Below are 26,760 nucleotides of genomic sequence, written 5' to 3' on the forward strand. Positions count from 1 at the left end.
TACTTAAGTAAACATTCAAAACATTCACATTTACTAAAAGATCTAATTACACATTTAAAAACGCAAACATTCCAAAACCCAGCATGTCTGTTTGGTGTGTTGTCAAAATAGTTTTTATTTTAAATGGTTGTTCACGTTTTACTTTATTTTTTAATACTGTTCCTTTAAGTGATCACCAATAGATCATTAGTAAACAGTAACACTAAACAGCAACACTAAAGGCTTCCTTTTTCTACCTACAAAAAATGAAAAAGGCACTGTATTTTTAAATGACTCACACAAAGCACATTGTTATATTATCAATCATTCCCCTACATACTTTTATATAGACTTTCATTTCCATGGTAAGATGATCAGTGATCATGCCTAGTTTGTATCTCTCCTCCAAATGTTTACAAACGCACACTACTGTTTGAAAACGCTCTGGTTTAGGCATACAGGCGTTTTTATTTTTCTTTACTTACCTAAATGCAGCCCATTGTTTTCAATGTTCCTGTACAAACAGGCACATAAACATGCGTATTGATTAGTAAAAAAAATAAAAATACAGAAATCCGAGTTGCCAGACAGAATTTTTACGTGTATATGCTCAAATACACGCATTTAGGAAAGCTTTCAGAAATAGAAGTGTCAGTTAACAAAATGGACAGCAAACGAACAGAAGAGAAATCCAAATCAAATCAATATTTGATGTGACCACCCTTTGCCTTCAATTCTTCCTATGTACACTTACACACAGTTTTTGAAGGAACTCAGAAGGTAGGCTGCAACAAACAGCTTGGAGAATTACCCACAGATCTTTTGTGGATGTAGGCTGCCTCAAATCCTTCTGTCTTTTCATGTAATACCAGACAGACTCAAGCCCTGCACACAGGGGCTGAAAGTCGTGCGGCATCGGCTGGTTCAATATGTACTGCAGCTGGTCCATTTGGACAGCTTTTGTCAAAGGGGCATGACATAAAACAGGTCTACCGACTGGCTCCCGTACAGCGCTCTGAGCTCATTGAATGAATGAATGATTTGTATAGCGCTGCAAATGCAAACTGAATTGCCTCAAGGTGCTAGGTCTGTCCTGTTTTGTCCTGCTTCTTAGAAGAGGTGGGTCTTGAGTTTTTTCCTGAAGGCCCGATGGTTTTCTTCCATGCGGATGTTGGTGGGTAGAGTGTTCGATAGCCGTGGTCCTTGGACTACGAATCTTCGTTCTCCTTTAGATTTGTAGCGGGACTTGGGGATGAGGAAGCGGTTTTGGTTTGTTAATCGGAAGCTGCGATTGGGTATGTAGTGTTTTATTTTCTCACATAGATATTGCAGAGCGTTTCCTTGTGTACATTTGTGGGTGAGGCAGAGGGTCTTGAATGTGATCCTATCCTTTACCGTTAGCCAATGGAGGGTCCTTAGGGATGGAGAGATGGATTCCCAGGGTTTCTTTCCCGTGACTAGTCTTGCTGCTGTATTTTGGATGACTTGCAGGCGAGCAATCTGGTAATTAGGTAGTCCTATGTAGAGGGAATTTGCGTAGTTGAGTCGCGAATTGATGACTGGAGCGTTTTGGCGGGGGGCTTCCCCTGTCAGAACACAATAGAACAGCAGGGGAAATCCCTGTACTAACATCAGATTGCTAGTACAGTGGCTCCGACCTAAGCTGACGGTTGTTTTTTTTCATTCAGCCTACTGGGTTGAAAAAAAATAAATAGCAGGGTGTACTAGCCTTCAATGATGTTGAGATCAAGGCTTTAAGGGGGCCCAACACATGACTTCCAGGACTCCTTGTTCTTCTTTGCACTGAAGATAGTTCTTAATGACATTGGCTGTGTGTTTGGGGTCGTTGTCCTGCTGCAGAATAGATTTGAGGACAACCACACACCTCCCTGATGGTATGGCATGATGGCTAAGCAACTGCCTGTAATTCTCAGCATTGAGGACACCACTGATCTTGACCAAATCTCCAACTCCAACACCAGAAATGCAGCCCCAAACTTGCAAGGAACCTTCACCATGCTTCACTGTTGATTGCGGACAGACACACAATACTGTACCGCTCTCCGACCCTTTGCAAACAAACTTTCTTTTGCTATAGCTAAATATTTGAAATTTTGACTAATTAGTCCAGAACACCTGCTGCCATTTTTCTTCACCCGAGCTCCTGTTTTTGTGCATAGTTGAGTCACTTAACCTTGTTGCCATGTCCTATGCATGAAAACATAGAACAATTTTCTTGTCACTGCGGTTGAAAACAAACATAGATGTGACCACACTAACGATTAGAAAATCAAATAAACATTCTTAAAACGGAATGAATGAGTACCGTACATTGAAGCAAAAAGCCCAATAAAAAAAGAATAGCATATGAGGAGGGGAGGGAGCTGCAGCCCTGAATGGACTCCTAGAAAAGGACGAAAAATACTAAACTCCTATTTTCTCTATCATACACTGAGGGACACAGCTTTGTTAACAACCAGAAGATGTCCTAGAGCAGTCCAAACTGAGGATGGGTACACCAAAACAACACAGGTGAATGTGCCCAACAACAATAAACCCAAAACAATGGGAAAGTAAAGGCAATAAAAGCCCCTGGCAGACCTTTCCTGTGTAAACGAGCATCCACAGAGACATATACACAGACCTTACAGATTTGAATCATTAAGGCCGGCCATGTATGGGTCAAATTTCAAAATAATTTTCTTTAGAAAATCTTATCTAAGAATTTTCGTTCGAATTTGAGTGATCGGGCATGTTTGAAATTCTTTTGAAAAATGAAAAATTTTCTAATAAATGGTAGGAGAATTGTGTGACAAATATAATCGAAAAAGAAATGCGTATGAGTGCAAGAAAAGAAAATTGCCAGAAAGAAAAGATTCTGATAAAATTATTTTCCGTAGCAACATGAGGTGAAATTGAAGGTTTTTGTTCGAATTTGGTGGATCAGATCACACAATTTTAGATTTTTGAAAGAAAATTTGTTCAGAATTTGACCCACGTAATCCATACATTATGCATTCTGTTTGTTCAACCAGTGGGTTCCCCAATGCAGACCTATATCCTGTAACGCCTCCGGATGGGGAGACTTTTCCCCTGGGTCTAGAAGATGATTCTGCTGAGAAAAGCTGCCTGTTGATTTTCCACCCCAGGAATGTATATATAAAAAATTCCTTGGAACATGTAACGCGGCCCATGACAGAAGAGACATTGCCTTTGACACTGCCAGAACACTCCTGGTGCCATCTAGTAATGGCGGAGCAGTCCAGCGAATCAACACATGAATTTCTCATAATTCTAGAATGCGAATTGGAAGTTTTTACTCAGACAAACAACTCTGAACAGACAGATGATCCAGAACTCCCCCAAGGCTGGCTTCTAGTGTGACAATCCTTCTAGACTATACTCCAAGTGATGTGATGAAAAGATGACTTCATGAATTTCAGGATCCATACTAGATAAGAGTGTCTGCCACAACAACATCACTAAAAACGTAGGCTTCTTCTCCTTTAAAACCCATATGCAGCATTCTCCAAACAGTGCTCTGGGTTTAGCCAGAGCCACTGTGCAAGAGAAAACATGAGCAAGAAGGTAACACAAGGATCTACAGAGAAGTTGGTGCATGCACACACTAACTACTTCTGCATCATCAAGGAGGAACTGCAGAAAATTCAAATGGTAGCCCAGGCAGAAAAGCTTGCCCAGACCCCAAAAATAAACACACAGCCAGACCAAGTAAAAAAGACCTGATTAGCGAAGTCCAGTGCCAGTGGAACACTGACAGTCCAAAGTTCAATAAAATTATCTCTGCTCCTCAGTAGTGTCCACTAGAAAAAAACCTGCTTCAGCCACTCACAAGTGAGTCTTCAGAAACGGGGATGATAACAGTGCCCTCGCTCTGGGCCCAATAATTCCACAAGAAAACCCTAGACTTACTGATCTTCTGAAGTAAAGTATTCTGCTAGATGGAACACAAACGGGCAGTCACTGCAGACTACAAGACTGTAGACACCAATACACTAAACAAAATGGAGAAAATTCCTACAACAGTCTTCAGAGATGGGGGTCAGGTGATCTGCCACAACTTTGGTTCAAACACTCAGTAAGAATTCCCCAAGCAACTGGCCTGACCTGAATAGAATGCATTTTCAGTATCTGTAAATCCATCAGAAGCTATTGAAATTGTCCAACTCAAGCAAAAATACAGCAGAAAGGAAGGAGACATCCATTCTCCAAAAGCAAACATTTAGGCTGAATTCACACTGAAAACAGCTGTCAGGGAGGTAAACTTCAGTGTGTGGTGTGCGATTCAGCACATCACACAGCTCCCTTTCAACATGAAACCAAGAGGGAAACAAAAACTACATTTCATTCCCTGTATTCTTCCTTCATAAAAACTATGGGATGATTTTGTGACTGGAGTACAGCTTTAACATTTACTTTAGGTAAATGTGCTACAAATAGACGTAAAAGGGGAGCTTTACTGAAACTAGTGCAGCTGTGCATAGTAACCAATCAGCTTCTTACGTCAGCTTGTTCAATCAAGCTTTGATAATAAAACCTAGAAGCTGATTAGTTACTATGCACAGTTGCACCAGATTCTGCGAGCACCAGTTTTAGTAAATCTCCCCAAAAGAGTCAATCATACAAGCTAAAGACTGAATTTTCCTTACCAAAGAAGATGGAGGCTTCAATGTGATAGTAATCATTTGTTTGTCTCTTCTTTAACATTGAACACAGATCCAGTCGTTGCAAAAACTCCTCTCCGAAGTAATGACTTTGGAAATCCTTGTACAGACTAGTATCAATCTTTTTAATTCCCTAGATGACAAGTGTTTAGTTTTAGAAAACTTTAGGTGCAAAACACTATAAAATATATTCTATAAATCAAGGCAAAAACAGACAGATATTTCCTTACACAAAAATGTGTCAAGGTTTCATAAAATGACTAGCAAATAAAAACTTTTATCAATATTTAAATTGGATTTTTACAGAAAACATTTATTTCCGTTTACACTGGCAATATCCATTCACAAAACACACATTACACCATTTTTACCTATAAATTGAGATCAGACTCATTTGTCTTCTTAGCAAAGCAAAAACTTTTTTTCCCCCCATGTTATCGTTGCTGATCTCCTACATTCACCAACTAGGTCATCCATGTTCTTCTGAGTTCTGTAGTTTCTCTGCAATAGCCTGCTGAACTTTCTGAAAAAGCGTTATTGCTTGGTCTCAGTCTGACACACCCCCTTGTAGTCCTTTGAAAGCGAGCAGGGAATTTGATTTCTGCCTGGCTCACTGTAGTGGGTGGAGGGGTCTCATGTGGTACAGCCCACCTCCCTGTACGTTGGAACAGGGCACTCTGCTCTGTCTATCACAATTCCAGTGCAGGGAGTTGGGGCTGTACCACGAGCCGTGTTCTCACAAACAGACCTATCATCCCAAGATGTACTCTGTCATCCTGATGATCTGTAACTATCCCTGCTCTGCAATGATGGGCACTGATAAGGCACTGGTGACACCGCACTGATGGGCACTGATAAAGGCACTGGTGACACCGCACTGATGGGCACTGATAAAGGCACTGGTGACACCGCACTGATGTGCACTGATAAGGCACTGCTGTCACCGCATTGATAATTTGCAATGGTGACACTGCAATGATGGCCACTGATAATCTGCACTGGTGGTCCATGACACGCGGCACTGGTGGGGGTCCCCGACATGTGGCACTGGTGGCCCCTGAAATTTGGCTCTGGTAGTCCCTGACATTTCCTCTGGTGGCCACAGACACATTGCACTGGTTTGCATTTATATTAAAATGCTTTGTATTTACAAGGCTGTAACCTATCATACTGTGTGTTATGTATGGCTTGCTGGCTGCAGAATGAGGGGTGTGATTTATGTTGAAGCAGACGAGTTCATATTTACATGTACAAGCCTAGTCTACCTCCTACATTCACTCCCATCCTCAGGATTCATGGGAAATGTAGGCTGATTACAGTTGAGAGAGAAAGAGAGAAGAGGATATGATGCATTCTTTGAATCACAGAGCTGACTTCTGGAAAAAATAAATCAGTAATTTCTCTTAAACGGAAAGAAATTTCACAAATGTAATAACCGTTTTGTGGTGTGTGTTTGTGTGTGTGTGTGTGTGTGTGTGTGTGTGTGTGTGTGTGTGTGTGTGTGTGTGTGTGTGTGGAGGGGAGTGTACTAATGGGTAATTGTTTTCTAAAATCCCAGAGCTCTGTTTTAATTGATTAAAGAACACTTTCACCACTTCATCTGAGAGAAGATTTAGTTCAATTTGTGGGTATGGCACTGCTAAAAGGGCACATACAGCCATTTCTACTAAATTGCCATTTAATTCTTAACTACTTCCCACCCGGCCAATGGGTGGGAGCCTTCTACTTCTCACTGCATGTTCCTGAACGTCCTTCAGAAGTAGAGGGCCCGCGCAGCGGCCCAAATTCCGTTGTGCTCGTATTACCCGACAACGGCGCATCTTGGATTAGCAGGAGGGCTCTGTGATTGGCCCTCCTGATCACATGAGGGCCGTGTTCAATCACAGCTGTCATGTGATGTAAACAAACAGCCGGGTGCTACGCAATCGGCTCTCCTCTCCTCACACGGAAGTCGTCGCTGAGGAGAGGAGAGCAGATCACTGCAGCCGACTGGTGATCAGTGAGCTGTTTTTTTACAGCTTTTTACTCACTGATCACCAGTCTAGTTTAAAACACAGTGTAAACACAATGTCCTCACACATGTCCCCAAAACACAGATGTCCCCAAATAATAAAAACACATGTCGCCCACATATGTCCCACTAAAATCACATGTCCCAATGATTATATGCACACATATGTCCGTGATCACCTGTACATATCTGTACATGATCATTTGAGTACATATGTCTGTGATCACACAAACCAATTATTATACAATTAATGGATTTTTTTTTACCAAAGGCATGTAGCAGAATAAATTTTGGCTTAAATTTATGACAAAATTTAATTTTATTGGATATCTTTTAAAATAAAAAGAAGAAAATATTTTTTTTCCAAATTTACGCTATTTTTCACTTATATCGCAAAAAATAAAAAAAACTGAGTCGCGAATAAATACCACCAAAATAAAGCTCTATTTGTGCAAACAAAATGATAAAACATAATTTTCTGCTTGTGTGATTGGCTCACAAAAGCCTGCACTAAGATACAAGTCAGATTACAGGCATCCCCTGCAAAAAAAAATGTCATGGTGAGATATTCCCAATTGAATCATGGCTAAAGGGATGCAGGACCAGCAGATTTCCTCATTAGTGCTCTAGGTAGAAGGTTTTTTATTTTAATGCATTCTATGCATCAAGATAAAAACCCTTCAGTGTGCAGCAGCTCCCCTCATACTTACCTGAGCCCCCTCTCGATCCATCGATGTCCACAAGTGATTCGGCCATCCGGGACTCTCCAGATCAGTAGCAGAAGCCGAAGAAATGCAGCTCTAAGTGAGTGACTGACTCTCACATGTTGTGAACTGGAACCCAGGGTGCTGCACAGCTCAGTTTGAGTGATCGCAATCAGAGAAACAATCTCCGTATCCTGGAGCTGCCTGAGGGGACTTAGGATACTAACCCTGTAGTTTTCACTGAGCACCTCCTCCGTACACTGCTCCATTAGGCAGCTTTCTCGCCATTCTTTGCTGTGGAACGGGCCCACAGAATGTCAGTGGGTGCCCCTCCGCGCACATTTATTCTCCATCCACTGAACTTTCAGGACAGAGACCTGGTCTTATGGAAAAGTAGGAAGATTAATTGTCTGCATTTTGAGGGAGCTAAGATCATGATCTTCCCAGATTTTTCAGTGGAAACACAGAAACTACACAAATCATTCAATCATGTGAAGCTCGTCCTGAGGCAGCGAGGGTTGAAGTACTGTACAGTATGCTGATCCTGGCCTGCCTGTGAGTACAAGATTTTTTGGGGATGTTTTGGGAATGGTCTTTGTGTTTTTTTTTGTTGAGGTACATAATGATAACACCGAGTGCTATTATTTGGTGGGCCTCGGCCTGCTCTGGACTCAATGAATATTGGGCGGCGGATTGGATGCTCTGATGGTATTGCTGGGCCGAGGTGGAGTTCCAAGTTTGGGAGGGTTGACCAAGTATGTGCCTTTATTATTATAATTATTCAGCAATTTACGCAGGAGACAATAGAGTTACCACCATGCCCCCCCCCCCCCCCTAAAGTTGATATCTTGGAATACGCAGAGGTTAAACTCTAAATGTAAGCGCTCCCTGGTGTGTTCTTTCTTAAAAAGCTACCACCCACATATTTGTATCCTTTAAGCTCCATACACACTATCAGTTTTTCTGCTGAGTTTTTCCTTCAGATTTACCAAAACCATATAATATGAGGTCAAACCTTAGGAGTTTCAATTTGTATGCAATCAGGCAGGCCCTTGCACTACATGGTTTTGGTAAACCTAAAGGAAAAAGTCAGCAGAAAATATGATAGTGTGTATGGGGCATCAGAAGACATCTCACTGATGCTAGGGTGCTCTCCCTTTAAAAAATGTGGGTGGGTTCCTATTACCATTCCACCTTTTTTCTCCTACTCCAGTGGGGTTAGTATTTTGATCCACAAGGCCCTTCTCTTTACATTATTTGATCTCCACCTGGACCGTATGTGATTATGCACGCTCTATGTGATCGTATTGATATGGTTATTGCTGGACTATATATTCCGCCACCAGCAACCTAAGCGGTTCTCCATGTGCTCCAGCCTATATTGGCCACTGATGTCATCTGAGCTTAGGGAGTACTGGGTACACATGGACCAATCCTCATCCTCTGCCATGCTCTGGGATGCCTTTAAGGCATATACCAGTTTAACATAGCAAAGGTCTGGAAGGAGTCTCGCATTCTACTCTCTGAGGCAGAGGCTCAAGCTGGGGCACTAGAGGCAAGATACTCAAGTGATTGGATCAGAGTACTTATAATGTTATGCTGTCTGCTTATCGGGAACTGGCATTACTTTGTGCTGACGCCTGTAGGCGGCTCCTTCTTGCTCATATTTGATGCATATTGCATATGCATATTTGAGCATGGAGAGCGTCCAGGCAGACTCCTTGCCTGGCTGGCTGTGGAGTGGACAGGGAGTGCCTATGTTGCTAATATCAGGGCTGAGGATAGCACTTAACTTTCGGATCATATACAGTTAAATGAAAGATTTGAGGGATAATAGACCCACTTCTATGCCTCCAGAGAGACATTCTTCTTAGGAGTGGTCTTATTATTTATAAGCTTTGATTTTCCAACCTTGACTGAGGAGAACGCACAGAGGTTAGATAACCCTAAACAACCTAAAAGAAGTCTGGGTTGCGATGAAGTCCCTACAGGCGGGTAAGACTCCATGCCCTGATGGACACCCTATGACGTTTTATAAAACTAACCTAGAGGTCATTGGCCTGTATTATTTTGAAACAAACTACAATGCATTGGATGCTCACTGCCTCCCGCCTTCCATGTCATAGGCTATTGTGCCCAAGACCGGGAAGGACACTTCTACACGGCAACATCACTCCTCAATGTAGATGTAAATTCTGACTAAAATACTGACCAATCGTCTAATATTGGCCTCACTAGATGCAGAAAAGGCCTTTGATTCTGTAGAGTGGGAATATTTGTGGCAGGTACTTAGACGATTTGTCTTTGGCCCTAAGTGTATCACTTGAATCCAACTGTTACAGTGCCTTGCAAACGTATTCATACCCCTTGATATTTTCTAAATTTTGTCATGTTACAACCAAAAACATGAATGTATTTTATTGGGATTTTATGTGACGGACCAAAACAAAGTGGCATATAAAATTGTGAAGTGGAAGGAAAATAAATGGTTTTCATTTTTTTTACAAATATCTGAAAAGTGTGGCGTGCATTTGTATTCAGCCCCTTGTACTCTGATAACCCTAACTAAAAACTAATGGAGCCAATTGCCTTCAGAAGTCACCTACAGTATTTCACAAAATTCACAATTTTGTAAATATTTTATTATATCTTTCATGTGACAACACTGAAAAAAAAGACACTTCGCTACAATGTAAAGTAGTAGTAGTAGCTGAATGTACAGCTTGTAGAACAGTCTAAATTTGCTGTCCCCTCAAAATAACTCAACACACAGCTATTAACCACTTCCTTTTCTGCGCATAGTCAAATGACATCCACAGGAGGGATCTCCCATCCTGGACAGGCGAGGAGCCAATGTCCACCAGGCAACCACAATTGCCAGTAACAGAGCAGGGACGTGGATCTTTGTGTGTAAACACACTGATCCACGTCCTGTCAGGGGAGAGAAGACAGATCGTGTGTTCATTGGTCTCCTCCTCTTGTTAGAATCGCTCCCTAGGTAAAACATTTAACCCCTTGATTGCCCCCTAGTGTTAACCCCTTCCCTGCCAGTGACATTTATACAATTTTATAGCACTGATCACTGTAAAAATGTGAATGATCCCAAAATAGTGTCAAAAGTGTCCAATATGTACTAGTGAAAAAAAAATAATAAATAATTAAAATGCCATAAATCTATCCCCTATTGAAAACCAATCAATATACGCTTATTGCAATTTTTATTTACCAAATATATGTAGAATACATATCGGCCTAAATTGAGGACAAAATGTGTTTATTTTTATTTTTTAATGGGATAATTAGTATAGCACATTGTGTTTTTTTTTCAAACTTATCACTCTTTTGGTTATAGCTCAAGGAAAAACGCAGAGGTGATCAAATACCACCAAAAGAAAGCTCTATTTGTGGGGGGGGGGGGATTATAAACATTTTATTTGGGTACAGTGTTGCATGACCGCACAATTGTCATTCAAAGTGCGACAGCGATGAAAAATGAAAATTGGCCTGGGCAGGAAGGGGTTGAAAATGCCCTGTATTGAAGTGGTTAATGTGTAAACTGCTAGCAACAAAAGCGAGTACACCCCTAAGTGAAAATGTCCAAATTGGGGGCCAAAGCATCAATATTTTATGTGGCCACCATTATTTTCCAGCACTGCCTTAACTATTTGGGCATAGAGTTCATCAGAGCTTCACAGGTTGCCACTGGAGTCCTCTTCCACTCCTCCGTGATGACATCACGGATCTGGTGGATGTTAGAGAACATGCCTTCCTCTGTGGATGCCACACAGATGCTAAATAGGGTTTAGGTCTGGAGACATGCTTGGTCAGTCCACCACCTTAACCCTCAGCTTCCTTAGAAAGGCAGTGGTCGTCTTGGAGGTGTTTGGGTTCATTATGTTGAAATACTTCCCTGAAATACTTCCCTGCGGCCCAGTCTCCAAATGAAGGAGATCATGCTCTGCTTCACTATTTTCACAATACATGTTGGCATTCATGGTTCCCTCAATGAACTGTAGCTCCCCAGTGCTGGTGTTCTTATGAGAAAGTTCCCCCCATCGGATAGTGTCCGCCCTGTACTGTGCAGGTGCATCGATTGCGCAGTACGGGGGACAAAGGAGACCCCGAAAATGCCCCCAAACATGAACAGCTGTTCATGAGCTCTACACAGCACTTGCGCAATTAATAATACATTGTCACACGCTACTGCACGCTCCCGATGCTCGTGGAGGTGGATTTCTCAAATGGGCGGATCTTTGCAGGGTGTGTTAAGATATAAGCATCATTGTAAAACTCCTTCAGTTGTGTAATCAGCTCTGCCCATTCTGTAGGCACACCGCCCCTTGCAGAGTTGTACGGGCTTCGGGAGCATGTGGGAGTGTGTGACAGAATGTACTATTAATTGCGCAGGCACCGTATAGACCTCATGAGCAGCTGTTCATGTTTGGAGACTTTTGGCATCTCCTTTGCCCTCCGTACTGCATAATCGCTGTGCCTGGGGGACAGTTCTCAACAGGACACCGGCAGCACTCACTCAGCCCCAGACCATGACACTCCCACCACCATGCTTAACTGTAGGCAAGACACTCTTGTCTTTATACTCCTCACCTGATTTGCCGCCACACATGCTTGACACCATCTGAACCAGATAATTTTATCTTGGTCTCATCAAACCACAGGACATGTTTCCAGTAATCCCTGTCCTTAGTCTGCTTGTATTCAGCAAACTGTTTGAGGGCTTCCTTCTAGGACGACAGGCATGCAGACCAATTTGATGCAGTATGTGGCGTATGGTCTAAGCACTGACAGGCTGACCCCCCCTTCCCTTCAACCTCTGCAGCAATGCTGGCAGCCCTCTGGATATGACGCCGAGCACATGCACTCAACTTCTTTAATAGACCATGGGGAGGCCTGTTCTGAGGGGGACCTGTCCTGTTCAACTGCTCTATGGTCTGGGCCACCGTGCTGCAGCTCCTTTTCAGGGTCTTAGCAATCTTCTTATAGCCTAGGCCATCTATATGTAGAGCAACAACTCTTTTTTTAGATCCTCAGAGAGTTGTTTGCCATGAGGTGCCATTTTGAACTTCCAGTGACCAGTATGAGAGAGTGAGAACACCAAATTTAACACACCTACTCCCCATTCACACCTGAGATATTGTAACACAAACAAGTCACATGACACCGGGGAGGGAAAATGGCTGATTGGGCCCAATTTGGGCATTTTCACTTAGTGGTATACTCACTTTTGTTGCCAGCTGTTTAAACATTAATGGCTGTGTTAAGTTATTTTGAGGGGGCAGCAAATTTACACTGTTAAATAAGCTGTACACTCACTAGTTTACATTATAGCAAAGTGTAATTTCTTCAGTGTTGTCACATTAAAAGATCTAAAAATAATTTACAAAAATGTGAGGGGTGTACTTACATTTGTGAGATACTGTAATTAGTAAATAGAGTCCACCAGTGTATAATTTAATCGCAGTATAAATACAGCTGTTCTGTGAAGCCCTCAGAGGTTTGTTAGAGAACCTTAGTGAACAAACAGCATCATGAAGGCCAAGGAACACACCAGACAGGTCAGGCATTATTTTGTGGAGAGGTTTATAGCAGGGTTAGGTCATACAAAAAAATATCCCAAGTTTTGAACATCTCATGGAGCACTGTTCAACCCATCATCTGAAAATGGAAAGAGTATGGCACAACTGCAATCCTATCAAGACATGGCCGTCCATCTAAACTGACAGGCTGGGCAAAGAGAGCATTAATAAGGGAAGTAGCCAAGAGGCCCATGTTAACTCTGGAGGAGATGCAGAGATGCACAGCTCAGGTGGGAGAATCTGTCCACGGGACAACTATTAGTTGTGCACTCCACAAATCTGGCCTTTATGGAGAAGTGCCAAGAAGGAGGCCAAGGAACACACCAAACAGGTCAAGGATAAAATTGTGGAGAAGTTCAAAGCAGGGTTAGGTTATAAAAAAAAAATCCCAAGCTTTGAACATCTGACAGAGCACTGTTCAATCCATCATCCAAAAATGGAAATAGTATAGCACAACTGCAAACCTATCAAGACATGGCCGCCCAACTAAACTGAGAGGCCGGGTCAAGGACAGCACTAATCAGAGAAGCAGAGACAAAGCCCAAGGTAACGCTGGAGGAGCTGCAGAGATGGTGAGTGGCAAGAAGAAAGCCATTGTTGAAAGAAAGCCATAAGAAGTCCTGTTTGCAGTTTGCGAGAAGCCATGTGGGGGACACAGCAAACATGTGGAAGATGGTGCTCTGGTCAGATGAGACCAAGTTGAGCTTTTTGGCCTAAAAGCAAAACGCTATGTGTGGTGGAAAACTAACACTGCACATCACGCTGAACACACCAATCCCATCCGTGGAACATGGTGATGGCAGCATAATGCTGGGGGGGGGGGGGGGTTCTTTAGCAGGGATGCTGGTTAGAGTTGATGGGAAGATGGATGTAGCAAAATACAGGGCAATCTTAGAAGAAAACCTGTTAGAGTCTACAAAAGACTTGAGACTGGGGCGGAGGCAGCAGGACAACTACCCTAAACATACAGCCAGAGCTACAATGGAATGTTTTAGATCAAAGCATATTCATGTGTTAGAATGGCTCAAGGCCAGACCTAAATCCAATTGAGAATCTGTGGCAAGACTTGAAAATTGCTGTTCCCAGACACTCTCCATCCAATCTGAAAGGGCTTGAGCTATTTTGCAAAGAAGAATGAGCAAACATGTCATTCTCTACATCAGCCTTTCTCAACCTTTTCAACACAGAGGAACCCTTGAAATAGTTCTCCAGTTTTGAGGAACCCCTGCTAAAAATTAGAAATCTACAACTCAGTGAGAGGAATGGTCCTTACACTTGTGGTCATTGGGAAGAATTACCTCCATACAGAATAGCTAAAATTATCAATGGTATCAGTGGGAACTTATCTGAGAGGCAGAAATTGCCCAATGCTGAAGAAACCCCTAGCAACCTCTGGAGGAACCCCAAGTGACACGTACCTTGGAGATGAGCCTGACGTGCAGAGGGAGACCTCTCGTGCGGCTCTGGTTCTGGGATTACTGGAGTGGGGGCAGTGACCCTCGGAGCACAGCGGAGTATGAGAGCCTACAGGGTTCTCTGGGCTGAGGATGGTGTCTACTTGGCAGCGACAGGAACGGGTTCAGAGCAGCAGGCCGAAGCTCACAGATGCTGGTTTGAAGGCAGGGGCGGCAGCAGACAGGTGCGCCAAGCGCAGGGGAACAGGCAGAAGCAGGGTCAGGCAAGCCAGGTCACAACAGCGGATCAATCGGACAGGGACAGCAGGCAGAGAATGGTCAAGTCCAGGCAGGTTCGGCAACAGATGATCAGACAAGCAGTTACACAGAGTGGGTCAAGGCAAGCCAAGGGCTCAGGATCGGAGATAGCAGCAAGGTCAGGAGAGCTGGGTCAATACTGGAACAGATGCGGGATCAGGATCAGATTACAGGATAAGCTGCAGATCCAACAGCAAGAGTGTATTCTGAGGAGGCCCCTTTTAAGGATCATTGGGCGCCAAAGCCGTGTCCCCGTGCGCACGTGCCCATTGATGCGGGTGTGCGTGCGTCTATTAGTCACTGGATGCCTGTGAGTTGGAACACCTCTTGATGGACCCCTGCGCCTGTGACCAGTTGCAGCATTATGCGGAGTGCTTTTATGACACTAGGGTTCCATGGAACCCTGGTTGACAATAGCTGCTCTAGATGTACAAAGCTGGTAGAGACATCCCCAAAAAGTCTTGCAGCTGCAATTTTAACGAAAGGTGGTTCTACAAAGTATTGACTCAGGGGGACTGAATATAAATGCACGCCACACTTTTCACATTATTATAAGGAAAAGTGAAAACCATTTATCATTTTCATTCCACTTCACAATGTTGTGCCACTTTGTGTTGGTCGATCACATAAAATCCCAATAAAATATATTTACGTTTTTGGTTGTAACATGATAAAATGTGGAAAATTTCAAGGAGTGTGAATACTTTTTCAAGGCACTGTATATAGGACCCCTGTGGCCTGGGTAAGCACCAATGGCACCCTGTCCTCCCCCTTTCATCTTTGCAGACGAGACAGGGTTGAACTTTGTCCCTAGGTTTATTTGCTCTGGAAATCGAACCCATGGTTATCCTGCTTCACTCTTCGGACATTGTGGGAGGTTTAACGGTGGAACCTTTGCTAGAGGGCATGTCAATGTACACAGACGACCTTCTTCTGTATCTACATAATGCCTTGGACTCTCTCACGGCGGCTCTGGCTATCATAGACAGGTATGGTGATTTCTCTGGGGTAAAATATAACTGGAGTAAATCCAATATATTTCCACTAACTGACATAAATTCCCCCCTTCCTCTCCATCCCACTCCTCTGCAATGGGTGTCCCATTTTAAATATCTTGGTATTGGCGTACAAAATTATTTATCCCAATGTCTGACTGATAATTTATATCCTGTGTTGCAGAAGTTAATACTTACAGGCCAGGTATCGAAAACACTTCCTTTGACCCCAGTGGGATGAGTAAATCTCTTTAAGATGACATTCTTCCCAATTGTTTTTTACATCTTTAGAAATACCCCGACCCTATTCCAGTTGCAATTTTCAACAAGTTGAGATAATTACATCTTTAATTTGGGCTGGGGTGGTCCCTCGAATAGCTAAACACAAACTGCAGCTCCCTCTTTCCTCTGGGGGACTTGCTTCCAAAAGTACTGCAGTACTGCTGGGCGACAGTGTTGGTCACTGTTCGGTGGTGGTTTGACAAACTAGGTCTAACCCAGCAGTTAACCTAGAGGCTGCTGTCCTGGGATCCTAGTCTGCCATGACTAATATGAGCTATAGCATGATGAAGGCTATACCACAGGTGACGACTCCAATGTGGACAACTGTACAGGTATGGGAACAAGTAACAGCAGCTATTGGAATAGACAATACTGTCTCCCCCCACACTCCATTGTGGGGTAATCCTAAACTTCCACATCTTAGGTCCATTCTCGATTCTAGTGTATGGATCAGGTACGGAATTGTGAAAATACAGCAGATTATGCCAAAGGGCCATTTGTTCCTCTTCCCTACTTTTGAAAGCAACCTTTCAACTCCTTTCACTTATTTTGATACTTGTTATTTTGATACTTGCAATTGAGAAAAACAATACAGGCACAGTTCAAGGAAAGTCACTGTAACACCTCATGTTGTAGAAATGTTTTTTACCACCTGTATGGCGGATAAAACCAATCCTCACTATATTTCCGCATCACCTGTGGCGAAACAGACAGCGATCCTCTCCTATTCCACTCCTGGAGGGAAAATATCCCTACCCGTAAGGAGGGACGTGGGAATACAACAGTATATACCAATGGTTATCTCTTCCAGGGTTAGATTTATACAGCTTAAATTACTTCATAGAGCATACTAAAGCCCTCAGTGTCTCTCCCGTATATATCCTGCACACCCAGAGATGTGTCCTAAATGTAAGCAGGCAGTTGGAACATATTTTCATGTCATCTGGGAATGTCCACTCATCCAGGATTTCTGTAAGGTAGTCGTACTGGAAATCAATGCGGTTACCGATCTTCCTATAATGCTAGACCCCAAAGTGCACCTCTCGGGTATTAATGACTCAGTGGCTCAGTCTACTCATAAAATGTTACTATTATTTTACTTGTGTTTCTATGATAGAAAGGTAATTCTCAAAATATGTCTGCTCCCCTTATGATTACCCAGTGGCGTCTGTTAATTGACTCCGTCTTACCTTTATACAAACTAACTTACATGGGTCATAAGTATCCCCGGAGGTTTGGGAAAATTTGGAATGCATGGGTTATGCCTAGATCACTTAACCTTTAAATAAATGTTGTTAAAGGTAGGTCCTGGTGTTCCTCCTAGCCATTGGTGTACAAACCCTGGAATTTGGGATAGTTACATCAGGTTGAAAAAAGACACAAGTCCATCTAGTTCAACCAATAAAAAAATAAAATCATACAATCCCATATACACAATCCTTCACCCACAGTTGATCCAGAGGAAGGCGAAAGACCCCAGCAAAGCATGCTCTGATTTGCTACAGCAGGGGAAAAAATCCTTCCTGATCCCCTGACAGGCAATCGGATATTCCTTGGATCAACTTTACCTATAAATGTCAGTACCCAGTTATGTTATGTATATTAGCCACTTTCAGACCGGACCATTTTGCTGGTCAATGACCAGAGGTCTTTTTACAATTTGGCACTGCGCTGCTTTAACTGGTAATTGCGCGGTCATGCAATGTTGTACCCAAACAAAATTTGCGTCCTTTTTTTCCCACAAATAGAGCTTTCTTTTAAAAGGTATTTGACTGACTCTGCGATTTTTATTTTTTGCGATATAAACGTAAAAAGACCGCAAATTTTGAAAAAAAAAATGATATTTTCTACTTTTTGTTATTAGAAAAATCCAATAAACTCAATTTTAGTCATACATTTAGGCCAAAATGTATTCAGCCACATGTCTTTGGTAAAAAAAAAAGTCAATAACTGTATATTTATTGGTTTGCGCAAAAGTTGTCACATCTACAAACTAAGGTATGTTTTCTGGAATTTACGCAGCTTTTAGTTTATGACTGCCTATCTCATTTCTTGAGGTGCTAAAATGGCAGGGCAGTACAAAACCCCCCCAAATGACCCCATTTTGGAAAGTAGACACCCTAAGGAAATTGATAAGAGGCATGTTGAGCCCATTGAATATTTTATTTTTTTGCCTCAAGCGATTGAATAATGACAAAAAAAAATTTTTGTTTTTTTTCACAAAGTTGTCACTAAATGATATATTGCTCACACATGCCATGGTTATATGTGGAATTGTACCCCAAAATACATTCTGCTGCTTCTCCTGAGTACGGGGATACCAAATGTGGTCGACTTTTTGGAAGCCTAGCCGCGTACGGAGCCCCGAAAACCAAGCACCGCCTTCAGGATTTCTAAGGGCATACATTTGTATTTTCACTCCTCATTACAGTTTTGAAGGCCATAAAATGCCAAGATGGCATAAAACCCCCACAAATGACCCCATTTTAGAAAGTAGACACCCCAAGCTATTTGCTGAGAGGCATGTTGAGTCCATGGAATATTTTATATTTTGCCAAAAGTTGCGGGAAAATTACAAACTTTTATTTATTTTTATTTTTTTTTCACAAAGTTGTCACTAAATGATATATTGCTCACACATGCTATGGGCATATGTGAAATGACACCCCAAAATAAATTTTGCTGCTTCTCCTGAGTACGGGGATACCACATGTGTGGGACTTTTTGGGAGCCTAGCCGCGTAAGGGGCCCCGAAAACCAAGCACCGCCTTCAGGATTTCTAAGGGTGTAAATTTTTGATTTCACTCCTCACTACCCAACGCAGTTTTGAAGGCCATAAAATGCCAAGATGGCACAAACCCCCCCCCCCCCCCCCAAATGACCCCATTTTGGAAAGTAGACACCCCTAAATTTAGGGGTACACTAGTGAGACTCACAGGTAAAAAAGCACCTAGGCTGTCAGCGACTGTATCAAAACGCTACAAAAAAAACTGTTAGCGATCGCAGGGATCAGGCCTGACTCTGCGAACGCTGCAGTTAGGTGCGTTGTGTTTTGTAAGTGACATTGATCGATCGATACTGCACTTGGGTGGGCTGGGCTGGGCTTGGCGGAGGGGCTAAACGCAGGTGCTAGCAGGTATCTGGGCTGATCCCGCTAACAATGCGTTTTGGGAAACCTAAACTGCTGGCGACGCTAATATAGATCTGATCAGATACTATATTACTAAGGGAGGTGTATGCTTTGCGCGTGGGTGTTAGCGGTACTGGCACTAACCTGGACGCTGCCTGGGGCGACGCAGACCCTATCTGACCCTCAAACTTATATCACCCGCCGGGTGATCAGGGGGTTAAACCTTTATTAGGTAATAAATGGCGGGTGCCCTGAAACTATAAAAAAATAACTAACCAACCAGCGTCACCTGTAACAGTTATATGGTGATCACTGGTAAAAGGGTTAACTAGGGGGCTTTATGCGGTAGTATATGGGGGTCCCTGGCGCTATAAAAAGCTGCCGCGAACCTAAATACCTACCTGCCTAACTAGCGTAACCTGTGACACTAATACAGCGATCAGAAAAACGATCGCTTATTAGGCTGGGTTCACACTGGAGCGATGCGGGAACGCGACGAATCCGCTGCGGGTTCCCGCATCACACTGCCCTATGCGAACTGCTGGGAGTGTCAGTGAAATGTTAATGGCACCCCCAGATCAGTTCGCATATCGCAGTGCGATCTGCAAACTCGGACAGGAATCGGATCGCATGGTGTGAACACCCATGTGATCCGATTCTGCTGCGGACCAAAAAAAGGGTCCCGTGCGAGTTTGCGGCGGGTGCGATGAGAATTCAGCCATACTATCTGTATGGCTGAACTCGCATCGCACAGAGATCGGATGTGATTTGCACTGCAGTGCGGTGCGAATCACATCCGTTCTCATAAACCGCTGCAATGTGAACCCAGCCTTAGTGACACTGGCGACGGGGGGTGATCACGGGGTTAAACCTTTATTGGGGGGGTTAGGGGGGTACCCTAGAACTAAAGGGGGCTTAACCCTAACTGCCCTAACAGTTATTACAGTCACAAATGACACCAATGCAATAAAAAAAAAATGCAATTGGTGTCACTGTGACTGGGGGTGCAGGGGTGATTGGGGGGGTGAAGGGGGGGTGAGAGTGTGCCTGGCATGTTTTACTGTGTAGTGTAGTGTTGGTGCAACTCACCGATCCTCTCTCCTCGGTGCCAGAACGAAAAATACCGACACGGAAGAGAGATTACATCACTTCCTCTGCTTGTGTTTACATTACAGGAGAGGAAGTGATGTCACGCTGCACTTCCATTCGTCAGGAGCGATCGCGAGGGGGTGGCCATGAATGAATGGCCGCCCCCTCATCCCGGATCGCTCCTGAACGGATTCCGACCGCCGCTGGCACCGGGGGGGGGTACGCCCATATGCCTGCCCGTGCCATTCTGTTGACGTACATCGTCGTGCGGCGGTCGGCAACTGGTTAACTAGATGCTGACCGCCGGCTGTCAAATGACGGCCAGGCGGCGCACCTATTGTGGCGGGAGGCCGTCATATGACGGCCTCCCGTTTAAACAGGGAATGCATTTACAAACTGACCTATTTAAGCCTGTAGACTTTACCTTACACATTAGCTGTGTGTGGGGAACTGTGTCAAACGCTTTTGCAAAATCCAAGTAAACCACCTCCACAACCACCCCTCTGTCCAAGGTTCTACTTGCCTCCTCATAAAAAAAATAGGATTTTTAAAACAGCTTACCTGTAAAATCCTTTTCTTTGATGTACATCAGGAGACACAGAGCCATAGTAATAACTATGTGGGTTATATCGGCATATCAGGTGCTGGACACTGGCAAGCCCCTTAAGGCATGAACTTCCCCCATATAACCCCCCCCCCCCCCCCATTACTGGGAGTCCTCAGTTTTGTAGCTAAGCAATCAAAGTGTATAAGAAGAAGAAGGGAGGGACCTCTGTGTCCCCTGATGTACATCAAAGAAAAGGATTTTACAGGTAAGCTGTTTTAAAAATCCTATTTTCTTTTCTTACATCAGGGGACACAGAGCCATAGTAATAATAACTATGTGGGATGTCCCATAGCAATGGCAACTGAATGAGGGGGAGACAGAATCAAGGAAACAGGAGGCCAGAGGACTCATACCGCAGCCTGCAGTGTATGTTGTGCCCAAAAGCAATCTCCTCATGACCTTTAATATCGATTTGAAAAAAAAAAAAAAACGGATAAACATCTGAACCAAAGACCAATGTTGCGGTCTTACAGATCTGAGCCAAGAGACACTAATCACCCTGGATGAATGTTCTCTTAATATGAAAGAGGAGGAATTTTCCTTAAGCTTAAGCTTGATCAATCACTTGATAAACCCATTTGGAAAATAGTGGATCTTGATTCTGCCTGTCCATATCTTGGACCCTCTGGCAGTACAAACAAAACCTGTGTTTTGCGAACCTGAGCGGTCACCCTTAAATAGATTCTGATCGCTCTTACTACATCAAGAGACTGTAGTGCTTTCTCTTCCCCAGATTGAGGCTTCTGGGGAGAAAGAAAGAAGAATAATATCTTGGTTTAAATGAAAACCTGTTACCACTTTTGGTAAGAGTTCAGGATGAGGACATCAAATCCCCTTGTCCCTATACATGATGAAATATGGCTCTTACAAGACAGAGCCGTTAGTTCCAATACTCTTCTAGCAGAAGAAATGGCAAGCAAAAAAAGATTATCTTTCTTGTCAAAGAACCAAGAGATTTTCTCATAAGGTTCGAACGGCTGATTTAACAAAGCCGACAAGACCAATTTTAAATCCTAAGGATTTAGAGATGCCTTGATAGGGGGAATAAACCATGTTACCCCCTGAATAAGCTACGCACCAAGAGAGGGAAGCAAGAGGCCATAGGAAAAGACATTGACATGGCCTGGATCTGGCTCTTGATAAAAGTCCAGGCCAGCTTCATTTCAGATCCCATATGCAGGAATCCTGCCTATTGACATACCTCCTGGGGTGCCAACCCCTGGATCCATACCAAGAAACCTATGCCTTCCAGATTCTATAGCAAGTGATTCTGGAAGCCGGATTCCTGGTGTTAGTTAAAGTAGACACTACTGAAGGAGATCACCCACACGATCCTTTATAGAGTGGGATTCAACAGTCACACCTGTTAAACTCCTTGTCCGTAGAGTAGGATGAAATACCGGACCCTGTGCAAGAAGGTCTGGCTATAATGACAGAGTCTAAAGGACTTCAACTGCCCTCCTTATGATCTCAATAAATTCAGATCTTCTGGGACCCGCTGGGGCCACCAGAATCACCGCCTTCTGTTCCTGCTTAATCCTGCGGAGAAGGTGCGGAAGTAGCAGAGCTGGAGGAAATGCATAGATCAGTCAGAACTGATCCCCTGGGAAGACTAATGCGTCTGTTCCGCCTGCTAGCGGACCCCTTGTTTGACAAAGTTGTCGACCTAACTAATGAATGTGGACGCGAATAGGTCCATGTCCGGAGTACCCCATCTGACATATTGCTAGGAAGATGTCGGGGTGAAGAGATCATTCTCCCAGAAATAATTATTGGCGTCTCGAGTAGTACGCCTGAAATATTGAAATTGCCGATTGGCAAGGAGTGTTGTGTTCTGCCAAAGCTAGAACATTATTCACCTTTTTTTTTTTTTTCTTTATTTATTTATTTCACAGTAGGCTCCGAGACCTTGAAATGAAACCTTCAGGAACAGGGGTACACTCAGGTAATCCCGCAATCCTGGACCTGCAAGAGGACCCTGCCAGTAAACTTTTATTGGCCTTACTACCAAAAAGTGCTGGATCCTAGGACCCAGCTTAAAAGCATTCGCAAGCAAACCTCATGTCTTCGGATGACGAGGCCCGGGTACTGTTCATTTAGTCCATTACGGAGACATCAGAACAGATCCGGTCAGGATGGCTGGCTCGCATCAAAGGATTACTGCCTGTGGAGCTCAGTACAACACATCCTTATACGTGCCCAATACCTTAGACACTGGCGAAAAAACTGAGGACTCCCAGTAATGGAAGGGGTTATATGGGGGAAGTTCACACCTTAAGGGGTGTGCCAGTGTCCAGCACCTGATATGCCGATATAACCCACATAGTTATTACTATGGCTCTGTGTCCCCTGATGTAATTAAAGAAAAATCATTGTTTGACAACTTCTGTCTTGCATGAATCCATGCTGTCTGTTGCTTAAATAATTTTTTCCCAGCAAGAACTCTCAAATCTATGTGGTCTTCTATTAAACTCTCCAGTATCTTCCCGACTATAAAAGTTAAGCTAACAGATCTATAGTTACTTGGTAAAGATTTTGATCCCTTTTTAAATATGGGCACCACATTGGCCCTATGCCAATCCAGTGGTACCAGTCCTGTCATTAACGAGTCCCTAAAAATTAGAAACCGTGACTTTGAAATGACAGAGCTAAATTCTCTTGGGATCCGTGGGTGAATACCATCTGGTCCAGGTGCTTTATCCACCTTTATTCTGTCTAAATATTTCTGGACCATATCAATTTTGAGCCATTGTGGATCATTTGGGGCTGTGTCGATACCTTCCCCATGCTACTTTTTATACACAGAACTGAAGAAAGTATTTAATAAATTGGCCTTCTCTTTGGGCCTACATGCTCAGATCTGACCTTTTTACTATTAGTATATATTCCGCATTATATACTAATTCACCCTTCCTCAATCCTAGTTTAAATACTGCTCCAGCCTTCCCATAAACCTCTCCCCCAGCACAACAGACCCTTTTCCATTTAGGTGCAAACCATCTTTTCTGAAACCTTTTGTTTACAAGTAACAATTAGTATTTTTTGCTAGAAAATTTCTTAGAACCCCCAAACATTATATATTTCTTTTAAAGCAGAGGCCCTAGAGAATAAATTGGTGGGTGTTGCAATTTTTTTATGTCACACAGTATTTGCACAGACTGGCTGGTCACTCTGGTCTCCCGCTCAAGAAAGCTGCAGAAGGAGGGATGCCCCCTTCTGCTGCTTGCAAAAGCAATCCATCGGCTAGTTAGATGCTAAGATTGCTTTTACAAGAAAGCAGAGCATTGGTTCCAAAAAAACAATACTGGGATGAGGTCTGCAGCTGCAGGCATCATCCTGTATAGCCACTTGAAGCCCAGTGACGTTCCAGTACGTTGCTGGTCATCAAGTGGTTAAAATTAATATCAGTGTGTTGTAGGTAGGAAAAAACAAAAATACGCACTATTGTTTCTGCCCCCGACTACGGGTACAAACAAATAACATACACATATGCGGTATCAGGGTGATCGCAAAGAGCAGGAGAAGATGGTAGGTTATGGTAATTGCAACCACTAAATTAAAAAAAAAAAAAAATTCTTGCTATTTTGGCTAGTTTTTCTTTACTAGAACAAAACAGGAGATATTCATTACCATTTACAACCAATTGAAAACCTTTGTCCTTAAAAAATGTGTCCTAAAATTTGTAAAATTCACCTGAATATACTAAGTAGTTGGGATGATATGTCAAAGTTGCAAAATTGTGCTCAGGCATTTTGATTTGTTTTCCCTTCTTCATGAAGGCGTTATAGGCTGACATATATGCAGCAAAATATATTAGCTAAACAGTGACTCCATATAGAAGCAGTTCTGCTTGCTCCTCAATGAAGGTTGATTTATATCCTTCGCTGTGATATATCAATGAGCAGATTGGTTGAATACCGGCACTGTTCCTTTCCACTGATGTTAGTATCAGAGTTTAGTGATGTTACATTCTCATTACCGGTTTTCTCCCTACTGCCCTTCCATTCTAATCTATGCACAGTTTACTATAGATTCCCCCAGCGTATTTGGCATATTCTGTGTTTATGGCTTCACACAGATGCAGGTAGGTGCATTTTGGGAAGTTTCCGTTTTGCCAGCACTGTGGGTGGCGATCTGGATTTTCCAAAATGGCCGCCGTGCGCGGGTGACGACGGTTTACGTCACGGCGCGCATGCGCGGCACACCCCTCGGCTTTCTCCGAGACTCAGTGTAGAGATATTCCCGCCCGCCCACCGGGGGCGTTCCCAGACGCCGCCATGTTGGGAGGAGGGCTTTATAAGGCAGCATTTGTCTGCCTTTCTTTCACTCAGTGGAGGACTGGATACTTGCAAGATTCGTTTGTCTGTGCTATCAGGTATGTTGATGTTTTCCCTTTGATGCTCAGCTCAATCTTTACTTTGGATACTGAACCTTTACTCAGCAACATATTGCAACTAATTCATGGTTATTGTCTGCTGGTCTGTTTCTTTCTTTTATGCACACCAGATTCGATAGCCCTATGGGAATATTAAGCCCATTCCTACTCTGTATGAAAGTGGCTAGGAGGATATCTTCCCTGTCTATCCTGGATATCGTGATCTATCTATGGTAGCTCCTGATCCCTAAATATGGGTTCAGGTTCTCTAGTGTGGATCTTATCAGGTAATTAATTCTGAATTTAAACTTAAACCTAATTTTAACCCATGCAGCTTCTTTCAGAAGTTGCAAAATTAGAGTGATTCTTTGTAGCCAATATGTAAGATTTTCCAACTCACATTGGAAATCTCTCTTCTTTTTCAATAGTATACATGTAAACTGCTATTTGAAGCACCTCCTTGCAAGCTTCCACAGCCTGGATGTCTCCCTTCCTATTTTTCATTGAGGTTCTCCATACTCTATTATAATACGTGATCAATTTCATTTAGTTGTGTGAACACACAGTAGGTGAGTGTATGATCCCTCAGTCTCTTAGATTATTGAACGACCCTAATGCATTGCCCCCCCCCCCCTTTATATTTCATCTATGTATATATCAATATTTATCGTAGCAATCAGATTAAATTATCAGTCTCTGTCTATAAGCTTATTGTAAATAATGGCACATGTATTATTTAATCACTATTCTGTGTATGTGTTTATCCATGCAGTTTTACACTTGTCAATGATACTCAAAGCTCCTGAAGAAACTCGTCTATGAGTGAAACATGTTGAGCACCTTACGACATTGACTGAGTTCACTATTGATCCTTCCTGATCCGAATGTATTGTATGGATATAATTATGTATTTATTGTGTTGTTTTAACAAAAATTCAATATTTTTTGTATAATAAATTTTTTTGAAAAAACTATTTTTCCTCTTTTCAAAAAATCTTTTTGAGTGATTGCTACCTGACTTTTGTCAATATATATAATGTTTGATACCGATAAAAGTCCCGTTGAGGTTAGTTACCTCCCCCTTTGCTTCTCTTTTTAAATATATATTATATATATATATATATATATATATATATATATACACACACACACATATGCACACATATACATATATATACACACAATGCCTTGCGAAAGTATTCGGCCCCCTTGAACTTTTCAACCTTTTGCCACATTTCAGGCATCAAACATAAAGATATAAAAATTTTATTTTTTGTGAAGAATCACCAACAAGTGGGACACAATTGTGAAGTGGAACGAAATCTATTGGATTTTTGAAACTTTTTTAACTAATAAAAAAATTAAAAGTGGGGCGTGCAAAATTATTCTTGGTACATTACATTTTGCTAATTATTACTGAGATCAAATGAATCTCTAAAACTGCTGCTGCTGACTATGCAACTCAAGAGCCAGTCATCATGATGTTCAATTTGAAATCCACAAGTAGAGCACAGTACTGGACCCATGCCAATATGGGCAATACAACAAACATGTTCTGGCAAAATTTTGATTGCAAAAACAAATAGATTAATACAAC

At 42.7% G+C, this 26,760-nt stretch overlaps 1 protein-coding gene across 2 annotated transcripts in view; it reads right to left on the minus strand.

Moving 5' to 3' along the window:
• The window catches only part of AKAP7 (A-kinase anchoring protein 7), a 321,322-nt gene that overhangs the window by 248,014 nt on the left and 46,548 nt on the right, over positions 1-26,760 (minus strand). For both annotated transcript variants that reach the window (XM_077486867.1, XM_077486866.1), the window contains exon 7: positions 4,650-4,797. In XM_077486867.1, the coding sequence (XP_077342993.1) occupies positions 4,650-4,797 (148 nt within the window). The remainder of the gene's footprint in view (positions 1-4,649; positions 4,798-26,760) is intronic.

This window comes from Lithobates pipiens, unplaced genomic scaffold, assembly GCF_037356315.1.
Source record: "Lithobates pipiens isolate NorthernLeopardFrog02 unplaced genomic scaffold, aLitPip1_a1.2 Scaffold_18, whole genome shotgun sequence".
Taxonomy (NCBI): domain Eukaryota; kingdom Metazoa; phylum Chordata; class Amphibia; order Anura; family Ranidae; genus Lithobates; species Lithobates pipiens.